The following is a 23,028-nucleotide window of genomic DNA, read 5'->3' as shown; positions in this document are numbered from 1 at the left end:
TTTGTGAATTATGTCAGAATGCTATTGTGCTCTAAAATATGGGGAGTGCACAGACTGAACACCATACCATATTATTAGGCTGAGAGTTACTCATGGGTAAGAACTATGGGTGGAAAATGACAGCGAGCGGTCTCTTTTTCCTTTTGAAGCATGCTTTTCTCATAATTTAAAGTTTAGATTTGTGTAGTTTAATATACTTTACTACCCACCATTGTTTCTCATCTTATTATGCTAAACATTTTCTGATTAATGGATACAGGTATTTCAGATATGTTTCTCTATTTTCAAGACAATAGCAAAAATGCTAAAAAAAACAAACTTTTGCTTAACACACATACCAACAGCTTCAGATAATCCATAGACTCTCTGATTGTATGCATCAGTTTTATCCCATATGAAAGTATAAGCCAGATTTGGAGATGCAGGGAACCATTTCTGGAAAAGCCTTCCCACCACTGCCACCATAAGATGAACTTTCATTAGATTAAATGGTATAACAGATTGGGTCATAGTGATCTTCAGAACAGATTTATATCCTGCAGCCCTGGAGCTTAAGTATGATAACTTCAGATCAGTTCCTGGTATTGTCGTTTCTTCATGAAGTACCTATGCATTGGTAAGAAAAAAGGCAACATGTGAATGATCTGGAAATTAAATGTAACAATGCAGATATTGTAAAACGGGGCTTGATATGATGCTACACAACAATCCATTATGAAGTATCATCTAAATCTGGCCTTCATTTAATATGTAAAATAAAAACAAACAAAGAACAGTATTTCACTTTTTTTTTCCTTTTTTTTTTTTTCACAGAATAGCAAAGTCTTACATCTTTGTTAGACTAAAGCTGCTTAGTTCATACATTCTGCTGAAGGATTTCAAAGATGTCCCCTTTATTTTAATGGGTGAAGGTATGGAGAAGAGGAGAGTATGGAGAGCCTTCCCAAATGCTTTTTCCAAAACCAGCAGAAAAACATCTTCTACCTAAGTGTAAACAGCCCCTTCTTGTGCCGCTGTCCGTATCCTAACTATGGATATATAATAAAGGCAAAAGAGCCTCAAAACACTGCAGAGCTTCAGATTTAGTTAGGATCTCTAATTGCTCCTGAAGTTCACATGGTAATGGCGCAACACAGGAAGGACTTTTAGGTGGTTTATTATTTGCATTATCTGTGGATTGTAAATACTTTAAACCAGAGTATTCTTCCATTTATTTCACTGAGATAAGTAGGATGCCTCAGGGAAAGCTTTTCCATATTTCCTGATCAATATTCACTACTCAGACATCAGCTCACCACTTTCTCATTTCAGAGAGGTGCAATGATTCAATTTTATTTTTAAAAGGCTCCTCCCCCCTCTACCTTGTCTGTGCCTTTGAGCTGGGGAGCTTTAGTGGGTGATGGATGGATGTGGAAGGTTTCTGCGTAACGTGGATGAAGACAGCCAATACTGTCCTATACCTCAGTTGGGACATAAAACTCTATTAGAATCATGTCCCTAAACACTGAGAGCCAGCACTTCGGCTGCACAGCTACCAACCATCCTTGCTTATTGAAAATAAGGAGAAAGAAGTATCTAGACACATCTATAAACATAATGTTTCTGTGGGGGGAATAGAGGGCAAAGGATGCTGAATCACAAGCCCGGAGCCTTTGTAGTGTCAAAAGAGCACTCCTGGGGAAGTACATTTGGAAAGCTGTATTTTACCTACCTGTCTCCTGGTCCTGAACTCTGAAGACCAAACACTAATTAGTATCAGAGTAGAAAGCAGACTTCAGGGAGTGAACAAATATCCCTGACGTTAAGCTTGAGACTTCAGTGCCATCAAAAGCTGGCTACTGAAGAAGTGCTATGTTAGCTTAGGATTTCTGTAGCTCAGGTTTTCTCCAGCGTTCTCTATGCTAGAGAATCCTCAGACACTGCTTTTAAACAACTGACTGGGTTGAACAGAATCAAAATATGTGGTTCTATGGTCCTGAGGAGGGCAACAGATGATACAACATTACCTATGTTAGCACTACTGCTGGTATATAGATTTGTATACTATTTGCATTTGCCTCCTTCCCCTCAACAACAGCAGCAACAAATCAGAAATAGTATTTTGGCTCATGGTCTGGCATAAATGGCTACTAATATCTGACATGTAAGGATATGACTCTTCAACTCCAGCAAGGCTGTAACAGAGCTGTGGGAAATAAAGGAGGCACTGGAAGACACTGGACAAATGAAATTCTTAATTCTTAATCTTTGAAAGTTTCTTTTTTCCCCCCACCAGCAACCTGGCATCACTGAGAGAAATGACAAGCAGTACCATCACCTGGAAGGAGATGAGTTGTATCAATTCTGTTTGAAAATCTAGTCTGCTCTCCCTCAGTCATATATACACACAGTACCTAAGCCAGATGAGAAGAAAATCTTTTCTGAACAAACAAACAAAACTCTCTAGAGAGAAAAGCAATTGTGAACATATTCCTTTTCTAAGACTTTGAAGGAACAACACAAAACACCAATGAACAAAAGACAAATTCCTCCTCAAGACATCAGCGGGACTCTCATCTACTGCACATTAAATCTGGTCTAACAGATGGAGTTCTCCGTAAGCAAGAGGAGAAAAAGAAATAATACACTTGTAATAGGACACAATTTAATGGACTTGACTGGTCTCCTGTTAAGACCACTGTTTCTTTTACAACTTTAACTGTGGAAGAGCAGTGTTAAACACTTAGGTGGTCTTCTGATACTCTTGCCTGAGATAACAGACAATAAAGAGGACACCTTGAAGTTTCAATTTCCAAGAAATTCCACTGTGTATTTGGATTACTATCAAATTAGAAAGTAGGACACACGCAGTTCTCAGCGAGGTTTAAAACAAAAAAAAAAAAAACGAACCCCTATTATTAGTTTCTGCAGAAGCCTCAAACATCTGCTGGAAATCTGACTTATAACTTCCTTCTTTCCATAAAATATTCCCTGTAGTAACTTATTTTCTTGCGAACTTTAGAAATCTAGAGGTAAGGTTATGCATCTCAATCTCTCTCCTAGAATCAAGCATTACAAAGAGAATTAAACAGTTTAATGTTCATCTGAAACGTTAAATCATCGGGCACAGCAGAGAGCATCCTATGGGAGCCATGACAACACATCAATTGTAAAGCAATCAGGAAAGTCACTGGGTATAAAAGTCACATCAGGAATCGCCAGCACAACCAATCTGTCTGTACTTTACCTTTTCCCGACAGAGTATCAAACTACCTCCAGAAATGCTGACACCCTACGGGGACTGAGTTATAGCCCCCCCACCACATTCGAAGGGCTGACATTTTATTTACGGATGATCAAGCTTCTTGGGAGGAAAGCTGTGAAATACTTAACCTACAGGACTCAGATAAGGGTCACCTCAATTTTCTCGAAGACAGAGTTTCCTCTCCCCAAAGTTCATGTGGGTGACTGAGTCACATAAATTGCTCAGGACTCCTCGTCCTCAGCCAGAAGGACTAAAGCTGCCCGGGCTCTGGAATGCTTTCCTGCTCCACAATACGATGCGATTCAGGTGGCATGCTCCGATAGTATTAAGAACCCTGAATTGGGAATTTACACTCAATTAGGGGGAAAATGCCTGCTGTATTGCCTAGTACTTTTGTCAGATGAGCAACCTCAACAGAGGATTTGAGAAAAAAATTCACAAATGAGTGTAAACTTGAACTTCTAGTGTCAGAAAAAGGTTCTTTGCAGAGATGTAAGGAGCTGAACTGCTGTACTAAAATGTAACATCATCGTGGTTTGAGAGGGATAAAGATGGCATGTTTAGACACCGGTAAGTATTGGTAACTACTATTATTGCACAAAGCTTGAGACCAAAGAATACTAAAATTATACTTCTTTAAGCAGAAGCTGAAGCTGCTCATTTCAAGATGGAAAAATCTTTTTCTTTTTTAAAAAAACAACTTCCCCTAGAATTGAGGCTCTTAAACAAACTTATAAAGACATAACCCTGGGTTAACAATATAAAGCAAGGAGAAATGAAAAGGGGAAAAAATGCTTGTTTTTTATAGAGTTAAAGCATTGTTGAGATACCACAGAGAAGGATGGAAAAAAACATGTACCTATCAGGCTAAAAATGTGTCAGTAAAAGCATAAACCAAGAGGTACATATAAAGTCTAAAACAGAAAACAAAGAGAAGAAAATTAGATAAACTGCTGGTAAACAAGGACGCTTAAATGGAAATATTTAGCTCAATGAAGTAATCTTCATTGTTTTCTCAGTACAAATTCAGATTTTACAGATTAAGCTAAGTGAAGCCAGGATATAGCATCCATATAAGACTGAAATATCTAGGTGTCCTATTAGACTGCAAGGTTTAAAAATAGGTTAATTTATTTGGTGAAAACCTGGACATCTTGAAGTTACAAACATAATAATTTTATTAAGTTACTGAGGCCCCTATTTTACCCTTAATTCTTCTGGGTGAAGAAATTTTACCAATTTCCGCTGCATAGTATTGCCAGTAGTAAAACAGAGTCAGAGAAAAAAAGTGTGCAATCTTGAACTGTTTTGACAAAACTCATCCACAGTTCACCCAGGCAACACTGGAATTAAACCAAGGCATCTACACTCACTAATTGGTCCCCTAACAATGTAGGTTTCCAAACCTGCCTTGGTCCCTTAATCATGCAGGTCACGCTCCACAGATGCGGTCAAAGCCACTTCCCTCTAAACACATGTAAGCATACAATTTGAAGGAAAACATACAATTTGAAAGAATACTTTTCAGCCTTCATTCACCCACACACTTGAGGTGATGGAAGCAAGCTGCTCAGGACCTGCAGAAGGCATCTTGGAGCCTTGCAAGCATACGTAACAGTGAATAATGGAAGTGTAGGAGAAGGAAAGCCACAAAAAGTTTCAGAACTGAACTCATTGAGTTGTGAGGTTTCAGAACTCATTGTGACTCACACGTGGGTTTCTGCCAGACCACACTGCAATATACGGCATACAGACATCTATTATATTAGGAAAAACACAGCAATGATATTACCTAATACGTATAAGCAGCTCCAGCGCAACCTGATCTCCCTCATCTGCATGTAGTTTAACTCCTTGTTCCATGCTGACTAATCTCAGCTAGTTAAGTCTAGGCAAAGCATGCTAACTTGCAACTGAAAGCGGATAAAAAATTACGTCTAAATAGTCAAATTTAGTTAACATGTATTTATTATCATCCATTTTGAGTAATGATCTGCTGGGTCTGTGATCACCTCTCCACCTACTGCATTCTTTGTTTCCTTGTACTTGTCCTCTTTTTTCAGTTTTCTTTTGTGCTGCTTCTTCAGCACAGACTTTAATTCCCCCTCTGATCATTTTGGGATTCATAAGCCACTAAGTACACTCTTTTGGAAACATTATCTCCAAGGGATGATGAAGCACTTCAAGGGATGATGATGATTATAGCAGCACATCATTTTCTCCAGTCTGTGACAGTGAGCGCTGTCACACTGCACCAACGGGGTGACTGATGCTGACTGCAAGACACGGGAAACGCTTTCTTTCCTTATGCCTTCAGCCAGCCTCCCATGCTTTAAACTGGCATCACCCTCTTTTAAATGAAAAGATTTATAGCAGTTCCTCTGGACCTGAACAGGCAGTTTTTAATGGAATCTGAACCTGCTCATCTTTTATAAGATTGGTGAATTTTTTGGGAGACAGACTTGTGCATGAAGTGTTTCTGAGGGGAATATGACCCTGAAGAGTACTTCCCAGGCACGGCTCCCACCTGCTGAAGCAGGGTATTACATATGTCTGATGAACAAAGTATATGAAAGAAAATATTTCTTGATTTTTTTACACATTACCGGATTATTTTTATTTTTTATTTTTTGCATACACAGCAACACTACTTTTTTTCCCTCATCAGAAATCACCCATTAACACCTAGTATTCAGGGAGAATATGATGTTTTCTTCTGGTTGGTTTTGCAAGGAAAGCAGACTGAACCACTAGTCCTGCCTACCAGATCTCCCACCCTTTGAACTTGGTAGCAAATCTCAATCAAATCTGAAACAATAGCAGAAATCACTAAGATAACTCAGTTCCTTTAGTTTTTAGAAAAAACAAACAAACGAAAAAACAAACAAACAAACAAACAAAAAAACCCACAATCAATCAATCAAACAAAACAAACCCAACAACAAGAACAAAAGACAAGAAAGAAAAAAAAAAAAGATTTGTGTAGGGAAGTTAGTATCCAAACTGGCACTCCCATGAGAAAGCGGCTAAATGCAGTCAGTGGGGGAAGGACTGGACATGGCAGAGAGCTGCAATTATAGCAGTGGGAATTAGTTGGAATCTAGACTTCATTAGTCCCACTGCTCACAAAATGACTTCTTTTTCTGACATTTTTCTATTATTACTTTTTCTTGATTTATACACCATCTATCTAAGCCATTTGCCATCACTTCAGGAACTGAATCTATCATCTGTTGCCAAAACAAGTAAATCAGGGCTGTGGACTGTGTTTCAGTGGACTGTGTTTTGCAAATCCTTTCTTTTAATTGACTTGCAACTAACAGCAGCACGGAAAGATAGGATAAAAGCAACAATTTCCTAGCATGGTCTTGATTTGTGTGACTGTTTAGTTGTAATTTCCTTACATCTTTACTTTTAACCTGCTCCTTCCATGAATTGCTTAATGATTTTGCTATTTTCTTAAAAAGCTCTACAATTTTTTGAATAATTTTCTATATTTCCCTTGAAGATGTAAGGATATTTCTTAGTGAATGTGAAAAATAATGCCCTATGTAATTATGACATTGTGAGGGTGGGAGAGAGAGGAAGAGAGAGAAAGAGGAAGGAGAAAGAGTGCTGTTTCAGTAGGAAAAGTTTTATCAGAAATCAATAACGAAATAAGTTTTATCAGAAATCAATAATGACATAAATGCTACTTGAAACACAGCTCTGCTTTAAGAGTTGAGGAAGACTACATTAGTGATGAGTTATCTGAGATAACACAACCTATGATAGAGAAAAATACATTCCAGTCGCAGCTCTTTCAGCTGCAAACAAGCTTTTGATATTAAGTTTTACTTTGGACATCACAAGCTCTGAGGATGTACATTAGCACACACGCTCATTGCCTTGTAAGCCTGTCCTCAGCATTAATGCTCTCTATTAAAAATAAATTGATAAATTGAACTGCATGACTCTTTTTGACACAGTGGAAAAACACTTTTCATTTTCTGTTTTGAAGTACATTTCTAACAAGAGGGCAGTCTAAGAAGTTTGACGTACTACAGTGTGTCCATTTTGATGGGCCAGTGCCTGATTGATGAAGACATTCTGTCCTTTTAATGATGCAAACAAATACAAAACCAGACACTGGCGTGCACCAAGTTTTCTTAGATTTTTAAAAAATTAAATTAAAAAAATTATCACATTGAATAAATAAATCGGTCTAAAAATAACCACATTGCAAATTCTTATCAGGATTATTTATTTAAAAACAATTAATTTACACTCTTTTCACTATAGTTACTTAATTCTAGCCTAAGATAAAATACTACTTGTTTGTAATACACTTTACCTGTGTCTCTGGGATGATAGGACTATCTTCAGGAGAAATTCTAAAGAAGGTAGATAAAGGTGATGACACGATAATGGGGTTTGGCCTTACGAATCCACTCAGGTCACAACTAGGAATGTCGTTCTCTTCCTTTTTCATGACCAGGGTATCCATGACATAAAAGACATTCCAGGGAATCCACACTGTGTGATACTGCGTCAGGAACGGTGATCGCTCAAACACCAGTGTGAGAGAGGCACCACCATTCGCTACCAAGTCAAACCTAGAAAAAAATAGTGGCAGCTGTTGAGCAAATTCCCACAGCCAGCCACAGCCTCCATTTTACTGATTGATTCTTCATCCTACTGTACTGATCTGAAGAAAGAATAGCTCTACTGGGAACAATGGAGAAATCAATTAAATTACATTACATAATACTGCACTAAGAGAATGGAGAATTTCAGATGCTGCATTTAAATTCAACAAGGCCTTCTACTTCCAAAGTACATATATGTTATGTTTATATTTATTTGAAGAATGTACAAAGTGCAGCGTTGCTTAACCACTTTTTCAGGTCTATTGTTTCTGTTATTTAATTACTAGTTTATTTTTACAAGCAGCTCTTTATTTATGTATTTACTGTCTTGATGTCTTAGAAGTGCTTCAAAGTGTACTCACATTCCATCTTGGCGAGTGATTGTATATCCATAGTCTGGGTAGTGTAAAAAGGAGACATTGACCCCAATGAGTGGAGTTCCATCAGCAGTTAATACTTGGCCTCTTATGACAGATGCAAGGCTGTGAAAAAAATATCAAATTACAAATCTAATTTATTTTTTTTAGTTCTCTTTTGAATGAACAATAGCTAACACAGCAAACAAACATACATCTTGACATGGTATCAACTCTAATTAACAAAATCACCCCTGAGCCTTCAACTCATCTACAAATTCACATGAATGACATTGTATAAACATATACCTCAACATCTACAGATTATCATTTTGTTTTAATTTGGTTGAGTTTACTTTGGTTCATTTTGTATGGACTTTGTACTGAGTTACTAAGCCCAGTAATACACTGAAGAATTTTAAGAACTTATAATCTCTAGATGTTCTGTAAGTCATACTTCTGGCAGGTTCTTAAAGAAAAATGTACTTTTCAATTAGTATCAAAGCAATCTGTAAAACTGCAGGGACTACAAAGTACAAAATTTAAAAGAGCAATAAGGAACATTTGTGCAACAACTTTTAATCAACTGCTGTGCCCAAACACATTAATGCTGTTAAATTACTGCAAACGCAGTGGTTCTAGTGTAAATCATCTTCTTTCACTCAGTGAGATCCGAGACACCTGCTTCCTGTTACTGGTTTATTTTCAGGTCATTACTGCTTCGCAGAGCACCAGTCAAATAGTTTATGCAATTATACTGTCGTGCACTTAACAGTTCTATTACATTAATTCATAATTTATATTATTTAGTGAGCTCAGTTTAAAAAGTGTAGCTTTGCTTTTCCTTCTGAAGTGTTTTCATTGCTTTGATATATTTCCAACTGTGCTAGCCCAAATCAACTGGTTAAATAAAGATTTATTTAATCATTAATAAAGTGCCCTGTTAGAATACAGGTACTATGTACGGCAAACACCTGCTGCAACCTAGTGGCACTGGCAATTTGAATTTTTTAGGAAATGAGATAAAATAAGCAATCTGATATACTAAGAGAAAATGTCTTTCTGAAAGTCCACTCAATTAAATTTGCAGTCACAGTGGATCTTCTAGCACGCACCTCACACGCTCTTCTGCTCTTCAATTGCTTTTGTATTCATGAGTAAAGGATGAGTCATGCTCACCTCTTATTAAAAGGACTTTCCCCAGGTATGACATGAGTGCTGTCTGCTCCGATAAGAAAACTGATCCGGTCATAAAATGCTTTGGCAGCTTGCTGAGATGGCGACTGTTGGCTTTGGCTGATGATATCTTGGGGATCAGGTAGCCCACGACAATAAGGCTGATTTTGGCAAGAACTCTGCAAACAGCAGTCAGGATCCATACAGTCAACCAGCCCATCTGTTGGCAGAAATTCACACAAATGAACAAACTCTTCCTCCTGCCCTTTTGTATGTGAATGAGTCAGCAAGCAGAGAGATTAAAAAAATTACATAGTATGAAAGAGTATTAATAATTAAGATTTTAATGAATTCACTTTAAATTAAAGAAAAGGAAGTTTGTTTCCACTGAGTTCTTAAACTCCCATGGAAATCCTAGCAAGCTAAATGCACTCAGGATCTTGCATAAATTAAATGTCTTTATTCGATACTTTTCTATAAACATGTGGAACAAACCAGAAAATGAAGGGAACTCAGGCTCTGCACACACTGCTAACTTATAAATATTAAACATTTTAGGTGGGTCTCAGTAGCTTTTATCTGAGGTTATTTGGCTTGCTAGAGAAAAGAAACAAGTAACTCCCACTCTGCTGTTTTCCTGAACTTTTTAGCATATCTATGCTGTGAGTAGCTTTAAATATTTCACAACATTTATCAAGGTGAATTCCTTTATGCTTTGGCAGAAAGGTTTTGTTGCTAGTGGCAAAGGCAATTTCCACAACTGTTTTGCATGAAAATGTATATGAGAACAAAATCTGTACTTAACATTTAGATTTTATTTTGAATAAAATGATGAGGAATACTGGCCACTATAAAAAGATTTAAACACATGGGTGCTTTTATGCTTATGTGCTGAAATATTCACATATAATGAGCATTAGATCTGTCACATCACTGGAAATCTAATTTGGTGAAAGATTAAAAATCAAGATCAAATTGATAACTACTAATTTGTTGTAAGTAAAGTCGTAAGGAAAATGAGCCTGGAAATGTCAGCTACAGAAAATTTCCAGATGAATGTAATATGGTATCACATCGCTGATAATTGTTTCCCCAAAAGAACAGCAAGACTGAAATAGCTCAAACATTTTATTATTCCATTTATATTAGAGAGGGAGCCTGCTTGCTGCACTAAAATGAAAAATACACCAATGCAGCACTCTGAGGAAGCCTGTGACTGCTTCTCTCACAAAAGAATCTAGCTTTATAGTAAAACTTTCTGCAGGGAAAATTATCATCCATTTTTGTTCAATCATACGTTGAAAGAGTGTAAGTAAACAGAGATCTTCTAAAGGTATTCCTCTAAGAACTGCCGTGCTGTGTGGATTGGTGGGAAGACTGGCAGAACAGTGAGGGGCTGGGATTTCTATTCTTTTGCACATTTAAAATTCTTATTTAACTCAGCTGACATTGAAGTCAGTTTGAGAAAAATAAAAGGGATGAAAAAGTCCCTGTTAAGTATATCAAAGTTTAAACTTTTTTGAGAGAAAAGTAATATCATTGATTTTTCTTTGGGATGAGTGGTTGATACATCTGGGAGTTGTGCTGCCATCCGGAGGGACCTTCCTGGGCTGGAGAAGCGGGCTGACAGGAGCCTCATGAAGTCTGACAAAGAGAAGTGCAAAGCCCTGCACCCGGGAAGGAACAACCCCAGGCACCAGTACATGCTGGGGGGAAACAAGATGGAAAGCATCTTTGTGAAGACCTTTGGAGTCCTGGTGGACACCAAGTTGAACATGAGCCAGCAGTGCACCCCATCAGCACCAAGGTGCTGATGACATACTGGGCTGTGTCAGAAAGAGGCCATATCTGGAGTGTTGGGTTCAGTTCAGGCTCTCCAGTACATGAGAGAAATGGAGGTGAGACATGGACATGCTACAGCAAAGGGCCATGAAGATGATTAAGGGACCAGAACACCTTTCCTAAGAGGAAAGGCTGAGAGAGCTGGGACTCTTCAACCTGGAGAGGAGAAGGCTTGAGAGGGATCTCATCAATGCATGAAATCCTCATGGGAGGGTGCAAAGAAGATGGAGCTCTTTTCAGTGGTGCCCAGCAAAAGGACCACAGGCAACGGGCACAGGCTGGAATACAGGAAATTCTGTTTAAACATCAGAAAAACTTTTTACTGTGAACCATCAGACACTGCAACAGGTTGCCCAGGGAGGCTGCGTAGTCTGCATCTTGGGAGACGAACCCAACTGGACAGAGCTCTGAGTGACCTGCCCTGGCTGACCCTGCTTTGAGCAGCAAGACCAGATGATATCCAGAGGCCCTTCCAGCCTCAAATGGTCTGTGCTTCTTGTGATTTTCTGGTCTCACTACAGTGTGAAACCCCTTTCCAGCTAAAGCACCGAGCTCCCTTCTGGTTTTAGCTCTAGAAGCCTGGATCAGTGTCAAAGCTGGGGGTACTGATGGTTAAAAGCATAGTTTGGGTTTTTTATATCTCTGTATGGTCTCCCAGGCAATATCTCATGCAGTTGCCAAAGAAATGCTCAAATTTAGTCATTCATCTTTGTTAGTTTATAAAAAGCAAATGTACATCTGGAGTACAGTCTGCAGGTCATAAAACTGCATGAGATTGACACCTTCTGAACTAATCAGCTGGAAATGCATTTTTACAAGCCTCTCTGCTAACATCAATCAGAGAAAGAATCTCATTTTCACCAGCCAAGATATAGGGATACGCTGTTTGTTATTTTTCTGTGGAGTTTATCAGCAACTTGCCCAGGCGAGTGACGGATGGTTATGAATCTGGCTCCTTATAACCTGAGCAAACATTTTTCATTCTTTCTCTGTACATATGTGGCTAGAGCTATCTAGTACCACTAAGTTGACTACTCTATTGCACTGTGTGAAGCAGAGTAAAATTTCCTTTCTGAAATAACTCTGCAAAATATCGATGAATGCTGTTTAGCCTGAAAAATATAAGACTTAGCTTAACATGAGCTTATCAGTTATATCACTCAAATGCAATAGGAAAATTATAAAGAAAATAGAAATTCTTTTAGCCAGTTGGACAATCATTATCAATCTCAGAAGGCTATTTTGTACCTTTTTTTTTGTTTTAGATGTAAGTGGTGCTTCTATACACAGCAGACATAATGACCACATTATTGTTTTCTTCCTCAAAAGCTAAAGTATAGGTGTAAAAATCTCAGTTAATGTTACTTTTCCTTTTGTACCAAAATGGACAGAATTGCAATGGAAGTGACAAAATTGCTTTTTTGTAGAGACTGATAAAAACAAACAACATAATGAGAAGAATCAAGACATGATTGCTGTTTCTGATGTTTACAAAATAAGATGTATCAGCGGGCACGTCTACTTTTGAATGGAATTTGAGGTGTATGTGTAGAACTCCTGGAAGACAACATGTGGGACAAAATAACTCCGGGGCACAAGTTCTGCTAGTGCCAGGGGTAGATCATGGCCAAAGACCTATATAAATCACATTCTTGGTAAGTAAGTCAACTGTGTAGTTAGGCAGCAAAGAATCTCCACAATGTGAAATTCAGTGCCTGCAAAGGAATAGCCCAATTTTGGAGCTGTGATGCTGGCCATCCCACCGTGATGGTTTCAGTGCCAGTGGCACATGAAGGAAAGAGGCTGGAATGGTCAGAAAACTGTATTAACAAAACTCTGTTATCCTCATGTAGCTCAGTTTTACAACAGGGTATAACCAATTGACTCAATTATAGACAGCAAAAATGGTTGCATGTAGAAGCAGCTGGTCAGAAAACCCAAAAAAGTAGAAATTGCTTGATTTATTCCTAAGCAGCACACAAGTATTTTGTTCAATGTTACTACTGCAGTATCTCTGTACACATACCCATCGCATACTCAAATTAGTCTGCGTTTGTACTACCCTGAGACAATGACTACCCTAAGCCAGCCATCCTAGCCTATGCAAGTAATTACAAAAGCACAGTAGTATAGTGCTAAGTAGGCTTTGCTTTATAATAGTATTAATTTTAATTTTACTAATAAAAGAACGTTAATAATCCTTTCAATTCTGCTGGTGGAAACCTTTAACTACTCTTAATAATTGGATAGGAGCTTTTAAAAAGCAAGCCTAACAAAGGAATCTGTTCAGTAAAGACCCACCTAAACTAAAAAGTCAACAGCTTATTCTTCCTACAGTGATGACAAAACATGGCACACTTTGTCAAAGTATAATAGTGACGCATTTTTTGCCAAGTAAGGAAGTTAGGCTTCTTCCACCCACAGACAACTCTGACTTCTCCTCTCCCCACAAAAGTCATTAAGAGTTTAATTCAGCCTAAGGTCTGCTTGTTGAAAACACATTCCTTGGGGATTGCTAAAATGTAAAGAAAATCCTGTAACAGACTACCCAAATCAAACACATGAAAAGATAAAGCAACTGTGATCCTTAAAGGGAGAGGAAAGGATTTGCAGGACTCTCAAAAATCTTTATTAAAAGGAAGATGAGTAATCATCCCATCATATGTCAGTAATATCTAGATGGGTGCTTTGATGCCATTAATGCTTCTCATGAAGAATTTTCCCATTGAGGTTGTTGATATGCTCATGTTCATGGGATTTGAACAATCAGTCCAAGAAAGAGTTAAGAATCAGAGGAGCAGCAGACACTGTTATTAATGAATTATATTCATATTAATATATTACATATATTTTATCCAGTGTATGATGAAACATTAACATTAACCACAGTATTTCAATTAGCTAACAACTAAGATAACTCCAATTATATTACCACTGAGCCTAGTGCGATGTAAATCAAAGTACCTGCAGTCATCAGTATAAATTCAGTAGAATTGCTCAGATAACCTAACGTTGCAGAGTAAACAAATACAACAGAGGCATCCGCGTGCCATCACCTGCAGCTGTCTGGAATCTGAATGGCTTGCTTGAGAGATCAGGGAGCTGATTGCACATATTCTTGGAAAGGGAAGAAACAGTGCTTCTCTTTCTGGGTGGGTTTCTGGTAAAAAGGACTTTCCTTTCCCAGTTTTGTTTGGTATGCTTCCAACTTTTAATTTAATTTGTTATATTCTAACACAATTCCTCAGCCACTAATCAAGAATAGAAGTGAATATGCTCCTTATTGAAGCATGCACATTAAAAATAAGGTCCACTGAAAGAGAAATGTCAGTGACAAAGAGCGTTATATGCTCTCATGGCAAAAAAACTGTTTGGCCAATCCCCTCCTCATACATAGCTGCATAATGTCTGTAAAGGGAGTAATGAAAAAAATAAAGAGAAAAAAGCAACACAAATTAGAGTATTATTAGACTATTAGAGTATTATTTTTGCAATATTGTTCTTTCTTTTTGAACTTTAAGTCATCCTGTTAGGTCCTTCTGCTACAATTCCCCATCCTGTTTCCCCTTTTCCTCACAAACACCTACTATTGTTTTCAGTCTGAAGGAGCATCTCCTTTTGTCTTGTTTATGTGCATTCCTGTTCACCTTGCTCCTCTTCCTCCTACTGCTCTGTTATCTGCTGTTGACTCTCCCGCTCACTTTCTGATACATAATGCCATTCTATTCTCCTTAACGCTTACAGTACCTGTTTTAGTCTGACCCTGGGCTTTCAACTTTTTTCCCTACCATCTATCTTTTTTCCTCCAGACTATGTTCTAACCTAGTTTTTCTTCCTCCTTGCTTTGTCTCTTTTCATGCTTGAAGGTTTCTCTTTCTTCCTTATGTTCATAATCTCCCAGCCCACATGAACTTTATTCTTCGAACAGCACATCTCTGCATGGAAATGCTACGGATAAATCAGTCTTCTTGCTCCCTTCATACACGCAGAAATTCAGCTTCACACTAGCTCACTGTATGCCAGATTGCATCATATTCTTCAGGATCCTAAGTTCACTTAAAATGTAAAATATTTAACAGAGAAGTGTAGTAAATCCAATGATATGTAAAGCAGTAAATAGCAGTACTCTTTTGATCATATAACTTTTTTTTCCTCAGGAAGTAAATGCTACTGTTGTTTATGTTTGTGATTTCTAAAATCCCAACTGCAACTGGGAGACGAGAGCAAACAGCCAACCAACAATGGCAATGGAATATGCAGACTTAAGCTGCAAAACAAAGTCAGCCATAGATGACATTAGCGACCAGAGTCCCTAATGGAGTTTATTTTTTATCTCTGTTCCAGATCTGAACGTGTTAAAAAAAAAAAAAAAAGAGTTGATGAGAGAGGAGGATAGAAGAAAGAACAAAATTATTATGCTGACCTACTATATGACTGCATTCACATTTAGTCTTGTTTTTGTGTGTGATTCTGGAGTCATGCCAAAGTCATAGTCCCTCTCCCTTCCCTACCCTACACCGATGATTGCAGATTGATTCCTTAAGTCAGCAGTCCTGCCTGCATCTTACTGCAGATTGTTACCTGTCACCTGAGTGACAGACTGCAGAGAAGCAAGCAAAAAAAAAAAAAAAAGAAAAGAGAGAGAGAGAGAAAGAAAAGACTTCTGGGAGTGTCCTGTCAATTATCTGAGTATTCACAGGCTATCTTTGTAGACTGGGCAAGCAATTGTTTCCAGCAATAGCATCATAGGTCAAAATGTAAAGGCCCTCTTTGGCCTTTCCTCTTGGGATAATTTCCTTGTGAGGTCACTGCAAACATGAACTCCTTCCTTTTTATTTCCTCCTTAGTACAGTTCACTAAGTTGAGATGATGCTTTATTCCACTACAAAAGAACACCGCAGGAAAACTAAGGTGACACCCGTCATTTTCTAAGTACCTATCTCACCTGTCATAAGCATCTTGTGAGGCTTTGCTGATATGCCATATGAAAGCAGTGCATACCTCAGTGTATTCTTACAGAGCTAGTAAAATGTGAGCACGGTTCTCATAGCAGCATTTTATCACCTGCCTGTAAAACCTCTGGTTCTCAGCACACCCTCCCCAGCGTTACAGATCCAGCTGGTGTACCCCCTGCTGGCAGGGGGTTGGAGTTAGATAGTCTCTAAGGCCCCTTCCAACCCGAGCCATTCCATGATTCTACTATTCTATGACACCTTACCTCCTTCGTTGTCCTTACTGTCTGTGCACAGAGTTTCCATGGCTACGTCACAGCCCGCTCCCCTCCATCCTGGCTGGCAGACGCAGTGCCAGCCGTTCTGGTCCAGCGTGCACCTTCCATTGCTGTTGCACAAGCCAGGGCAGCCCTCTGTTGAAACAGACAAAGAACACCACAGGTGATTTAAATATTGCAATTATTTCGGTCAAATAAAAGATACAAACAAGGGACACTTACTGGGAACAGGCCTTTATAACAGCACAACTACTGTAATTGCACATGGAGTGGAACAGCAACATTACCTGGGGAATGTAATTCTTAACAAAGTGGCATCTTTGATTGGCCTGACACTTGAGACACCACTTACCTGTACAGGCAGGAAATAAATGCAACAATCCTCCAAATACCTGCAGTCCAGACAAAATTAAGTTTGATTTTCAATTTTTTTTTTTTTTTTTTGGCAGGGTAACAAGAGATGAGTGCATAGTGCAAACACAGCTGTATAAAATAATACATTTTTCTGTGCTGGTATTGTCATTTGCTCTATGCAGTATTGGTTACTTACTGGCAAAAATGTTTAAACTCCCTGTTACTATGAACAAATCCCTCCAAATTATGAAGTAGGAAAACGGGATGTTTTTAGGCACATAATAAAAGAGAACATTAACTTTATCTGGTCTCAGAGTTGCCGTATATTCATGTGAAATTACAGTGCGTTAAAAACTGCACAAAGTATAGGCTGGTTTTAATGACTATACTTTATGCCAGAAGTACATTCCTTTTCACAGAATAAGCAAAGCCCAGGAAATAGTGAAGCAGCTTAGCATCTATTCTAACAGACATTAGGATTCAGGCTGCATACGGATGGGACAGGACCAACAGGATTTCCAACTAAATGTAGTAGCTGTGCGTATTTGATTACTTAGGACGGACAAAATGAAATACCATAAGGACCACAATAAAACATTGATAGACTGAACAAAAACACGGTAGTGACGTGCTTCAAGACAGATAGCAGAGAGTGATTTTTTGTGACAATCTCCCTAAGGCTTTTGTGCTGTTACCTTTATATCCTATCTTGTCTGCTTTTATGGCCAAGGAGGGAAAATTTGGGAAACAATTAAAATAATTTAATATATCCAAAATCTATAATTGTTTTCAGTCTAACATTACATTAAAAAAAAGAAAAAAGAAAACAGTAGCTGTCACTTCCTAGTGATGAAATCTGGCATGCAGCCAACATGATCTGTATGAGGATGACAACACTATAAATATGTAGATTTTGGTGTTCCTTATCTATGACTATGATAAGACACTGACAGAAGCAAGTACAGATATGGCACTAAGTATCTTATGAGAAAGTGGCTACAAATCAGATATTTTTGGACACAATTTTCTGCAGAATTTTATCAAAAGAAAGCTAAGTGGCTAAATACTTCACTTGCTAGAACTACTGTTGTTATGAACTAGTCTACTGACTTGTTCTGGTTAAACTTAGTTGAGCTCAGAACAGTATTTCAGAAGAAATAGCTTATTTTTTCTTCTAAAGAATTTTGAATTTACTGACTCCTTTCAACCTCAGAGTTTCAAATTGCAAACACTCGGAAAAAGTTATGAAGAGTGTTCAACTCTTGTCAAACTACTCTTAGAAGGCAGAAAATGAGAAGAGCCTCTTATGAGGATGTATGGTGATGCTACAGTTATGGTTACGTGTTACCAAGCTAGGCTGAAATTAGTCTTGCTACTCTTATTCTTTCAGACTGTAGCTGCTAGTAGTATTTGTTGATGTACAGAGAGCTATTTTTTCCTTAACGTTTCTTCTGTTTAATTTATGGAAGACTTACATATTTAATTGCCCTACTGACAGAGCATTTTAGGAGTCAACTGGGTACACTCAAGACTTATTGTGTGAAAGCCTGGATATTGCCATGAATATTGCCATATTTTAATGAAAAAAAATAACAACAAAACACAAATAAGGAATAAAGAAGATACTCAGGGAAAGAGGGGTAGGAATAGTTTAAACATTTTTAAAAATAAATTTTTCACCATAACTGAAGATAAAAACCCTTTGCTGTTTCATGTTAGGCATTTGCATCCTTTAATCTTTTGATTGAAAAGGCTGCATACGAGCTTTTTCTAGTGTCATACAAAATACAAGTCATAATTTTCTATAGATTTTCTACATTCAGATAAACCAAAGCTTAAAATCCTGCATTATTCTATTATCTATCCACATGTAAACACACATCTATAATTAATCTGTTCTTTGGAACTAATGACACTTGTTTTATGACAACAGTTTTGCTTTGCTTTGTGTCCTAAATATTTACTGTTTCATAGGTAGAGATCTAATGACAAAACTCACAAAGAAACAAACCAAACAGCAAATGAATACTATCTTCAGTTTTTGGTTCAAACAAAATCTAATGCACGTATACAGTTTGTACAAAAAGGTATAATAACTGATAAAACGTCATGATAATAACATAAAAAAAGTTTTGTTTTTAATTTGAGATGAGTTGAAAGTAATATGAATTAAATCTATAATCCATGATATGTATGTGAGAGAAGATTCTTTTGCCAATCTGGTACGTTTGTCACTATATATTCAGATATTAAAATATACATGTAGGTATAGGCATGTCATCAAAGAGCAAATATACAGTACCTTTCACTATCTTATCCAAATAGTGAGCTTGAGAATTAAAAAGAAAGAAAGAAAAAAAAAAAAACAGACAGACATTTCAGAAGTGTCACATAAAACAGGAATTGTTCAGAATTCACATGCAAATCAAGCAGGTGCTCCTGACATGAGAGGTCTTACATTACAGAATGAAAATGTATTTCACAGCCTTTAAAAATGCAAGAAATTCTCTTTTCAGCAAACATACTCATGACTCAATGAAATAGTATTTTAAAAAGGAGGTCTGCAGAGGAAAAATGCCACATTTCTAAGCCTAGGTCTTTCTTTTTTCTTCCTACTTCTCTTTACATGCTTTGATTTTTATGTATAACAAAAATATAATCAAAGCTAGTTAAAAAATCCAATTTTCAACACAACCTAAGAGTAATTACTTAGCTTTTGAGCTTAAAACACTGACCATACTGGAAGATCTTTAATTTGCAGGTCACGTATAGCTCTGACAGCATAACCAGCATACTATCTTAACTCTGATTGCATTAACAGTATTTTTAAGAGGAATAATTTCCTTCTGCTTCAGTTCAACCAGTTATTCTTCTGAGCACACACACCGATTATGTAAATAAGTTAAGACCATATATGTAGGGTTGAAGAGGGCATAGTGGGGTTAGCAGCATGGTGATCCACTTCATTTGGAAAAACAGGTGACAGTTAAACTCAGGCTTTAGATGTATAGAAATAAATAACAGTATATCCAAGAGAAGCAAGACTTATTTTTTCATAAGTTACCACAATTAACATTTGAGGAGGAAAAAAAAAATTGAGGAGGACAGATGGATGAATGAAAGATAGAGCACAAGATGGGTTTAAAGCAGCAGGCTCCTACTTTTGATACATGAAACACAGCAGGTTGTATGTTCCCTCCTTACTTTTAGGAAACAGACATCAGATGCAGTTGTGTTAAAGGGACAAATACATAAAACAAAACCGCATAGGACTGGTCCACTGCAGTCTACCAAATCCAGCCACCTGCACATGAGGTGTTGGGACACTGCAGACTGTTGTAGCAGGGACAAGCAAAGCCGAGTCACCAATGGCAGATTCAACTCCATATTTTTGCTGTGGACAAGATCTCCCAGCAGAGCCCATATGGGCTCACTTTCAAAATCTGTCCTTTTCTAAAACTGTGCTGGACAGTGGACCCTTTCTGGCAACTACTGTGTGTCACTTGCTATTGACCCTCAACTTTGTGTATCTGAGGTACGAAAGGCATTTCTAGCCACAGGATTTCCTCCAGTTTGATTGAACGGGAAAAAATTCTTCCTGAGACGAAGGAGGAAGGTGATGAGCTGCATACACCCAGAGAAGACACAATCACTGCTACAACTAGGAGGTGGAAACTTTCTAGTCCCTGTCGCTCGAAGAAAGTGTCAGCTGTCCACTGCACAGTTTGTTTGTTTGTTTTTTCTATAATGATAGGGTTAAAGAGAGACAAAGGAAGAAGATGAAAACATCAATTATAGAACATTAGAACGGCAGCAGCAAAGTAAGTACCTTTTCACATAAACCACAAACAAAAAGTGATACAGCTGCATTTCAGGGTGGATCAAATTCTTCTCTTACTCATCCAGTATAATTCCCCTTGCTCCTACACAGCTGCTCTTAGAATAGTGCAGCAAGTGTGGAGGAAAAATCAAGTTTTTTCCATAAAATTGAAGCAATTAGGTCTACCTAGGGAATGCATCTGTCCACCAGTGAAACATTAAATGTCTCCACAACTATACAGATAGGTAACAAAATGGAACATAGGAAAAACCTCCTAGGCAACAGAAAACAGTCCTTGCAAATAGGCCCCCTCATACTATCACTTTTCAGAAAGACAATCTGCGTTAAAAAGAAAAAAAAGGAAACCAGAAACTGCTTTTTGTGTGTGTGTCCAGGAGTCTTACAAGAAGTCAGTACCAGACCATAAACCCATAATGTGCAGAAACCAAGTTCTACATCCCAGTGTCCTCCTACGTGTGATCACTTGCCATTAAGGGCAACGTTAGAAACTAGTCTGTGAACATGCAGCATCCTAGAATCATAAAGCAGAAAACAGGTGACCAAAAATAGCACAACTTTTTAGTGAGGTTTAACTAGCCATACTATCTTCCTTATGGTTATGGCCCTGTAACTGAAACAGGGATTAACCCAGTTCTGTGTGGAAATACAAAATACAAGCATTTTCCCTTCTGTGCAGAGAATTCTAGGTGGGATTTGGAGGATGGAGTATCTCTGCAGGTGCTCCTCTTTGTGATATTTTTAAACATCTGGCACATTTGGGTTATGTGAAGTCCTTAAAGAGTCTAATAAACTAGCCATAGACCAGACAATGTATGCGCAACAGTTTTCTTGCAGGGTTTAAGACTGTGAAATTTAAAGTTTTGATATTATTTCAAGCAGGGACTTTCAAGAGGGAGTTAATATAGCTTCAAATGGAATAAAGAAAAACAAGTATAAAATTTGCACATTTTCTAGGACAGTCAAAATCCAAGAACATGTAAGTGGCAGTCAATATAAAATATAAATTGTATTATCAATGGGTGTAGATTTGCATATAAACATGTGGCAAATTAATGTGTTTTACAAAGAAGTGGTAGCAGTCAGGCAAATTCACATTTAACATGTCATATTTCATAACCAGTCAGAACCCAGACCTTTTTTATTCTTTTTTTAAATTTAATGTCTCCCATTAGTCTCCTACCAGAGATGTAAGTCAATGTCTTCCTTAGATTATTCATATGCTACTTCCTCTAGGTAAGAAAGAATAGCCACAGAATAAAAGTACATATTAAATCCATTTATCCCAATCAGTTCCTGTTTAAATCAGCATGAGTCACATACCCATTGATTTGATGTTCCTTAATTGATACTTATAGCACTGCATTATTCTGATTATTCCATCATAAAGGATTATAACAGTGACATGTTTTTAAATACTGTATAGCAAATTTATATTTCTAGTAGTTTATGTTATTATCATTGTATTGGGTTTACATGGCAAGGTTTTGGTAGCAGGGGGCTGCAGGGGTGGCCTCTGTGAGCAGAGCCCAGTGGCTGCCCCATGTCAGACTAGAGCCGGCTCTAAAAGAGACCCACCACTGGCCAGAGCTGACCCAAAGAGTGACACTGCTTGGGCCTCTAGGAGAGCAGATTTTGGAAAGGGAAGAAAACTGCTGTGCAACAGCAGCTGGGAGAGAGGAGTGAGAACCAGCCCTGCAGACTCCTGGGGGATGGACCCCGTGGGAGCAGTTCTTGAAGAGCTGCTGCCTGTGGGCAGCCTCCCAGGCTCAGTTCGGAAAGGACGACATCCCGTGGGAGGGACCCCATGTGGAGCAGGGGCAGGGAGGGACCATGAAGGAGTAGTGGAGACCAAGTATTAGGGACTGACCATAACCCCCATTCCCCTGTGCCGCTCAGGGGGAGGAGGCAGAAGAGTGTGGATGGGGGGAAGGTGTTTTCTAGTTTGCTTTTAATTTCTCACTGTTCTACTCTGTTATTAGCAATAAGCAATACATTAATCTCCCTGTGCTAAATCTGTTTAGCATGTCCCGGTACTTGGTAAACAATTCTCTGTCCTTATGTCAACCTCTGAGCCCTTTTCCATTGTATTTTCTAACCCAGCTCCTTTGTGAAGGGTGAGTGAGAGAGCGCTGCGGTGGAGCTCTGCTAGCCAACAGCGTGAAGCTGCCACACCCCTTCACAAGACATTTTCACCCACCATAATCTTTGTAATCTACACACTAAACTACAACATACCACGTATTTTTTGTAGCATATAATAGCCCATTACAGCGTCAACTCAACAGCTCCACAGGAGTCATGAGTTACTTTGCAGCAAGAGCAGAATTTGACCTCATAGCACTGCTAGATGTAAAAAT

General features: G+C 38.2%; 1 protein-coding gene across 30 annotated transcripts in view; it reads right to left on the bottom strand.

The window, feature by feature from the left end:
• Nucleotides 1–23,028, bottom strand: part of TENM3 (teneurin transmembrane protein 3) — a 1,325,064-nt gene that overhangs the window by 46,682 nt on the left and 1,255,354 nt on the right. For 20 of the 30 annotated variants that reach the window (XM_068681265.1, XM_068681272.1, XM_068681274.1 and 17 more), the window contains 6 exons: nt 19,133–19,159; nt 16,465–16,611; nt 9,408–9,624; nt 8,235–8,354; nt 7,578–7,839; nt 339–606 (listed from right to left, as the gene is read on the bottom strand). In XM_068681265.1, coding sequence (XP_068537366.1) covers nt 339–606; nt 7,578–7,839; nt 8,235–8,354; nt 9,408–9,624; nt 16,465–16,611; nt 19,133–19,159 — 1,041 coding nt within the window. The remainder of the gene's footprint in view (nt 1–338; nt 607–7,577; nt 7,840–8,234; nt 8,355–9,407; nt 9,625–16,464; nt 16,612–19,132; nt 19,160–23,028) is intronic. The other 10 variants (XM_068681275.1, XM_068681277.1, XM_068681276.1 and 7 more) reach the window with 1 other exon arrangement.

Source organism: Anas acuta, chromosome 4 (genome assembly GCF_963932015.1).
Source record: "Anas acuta chromosome 4, bAnaAcu1.1, whole genome shotgun sequence".
NCBI classification, from domain to species: Eukaryota; Metazoa; Chordata; class Aves; order Anseriformes; family Anatidae; genus Anas; species Anas acuta.
This window is presented reverse-complemented; position numbering and strand designations above follow the sequence as displayed.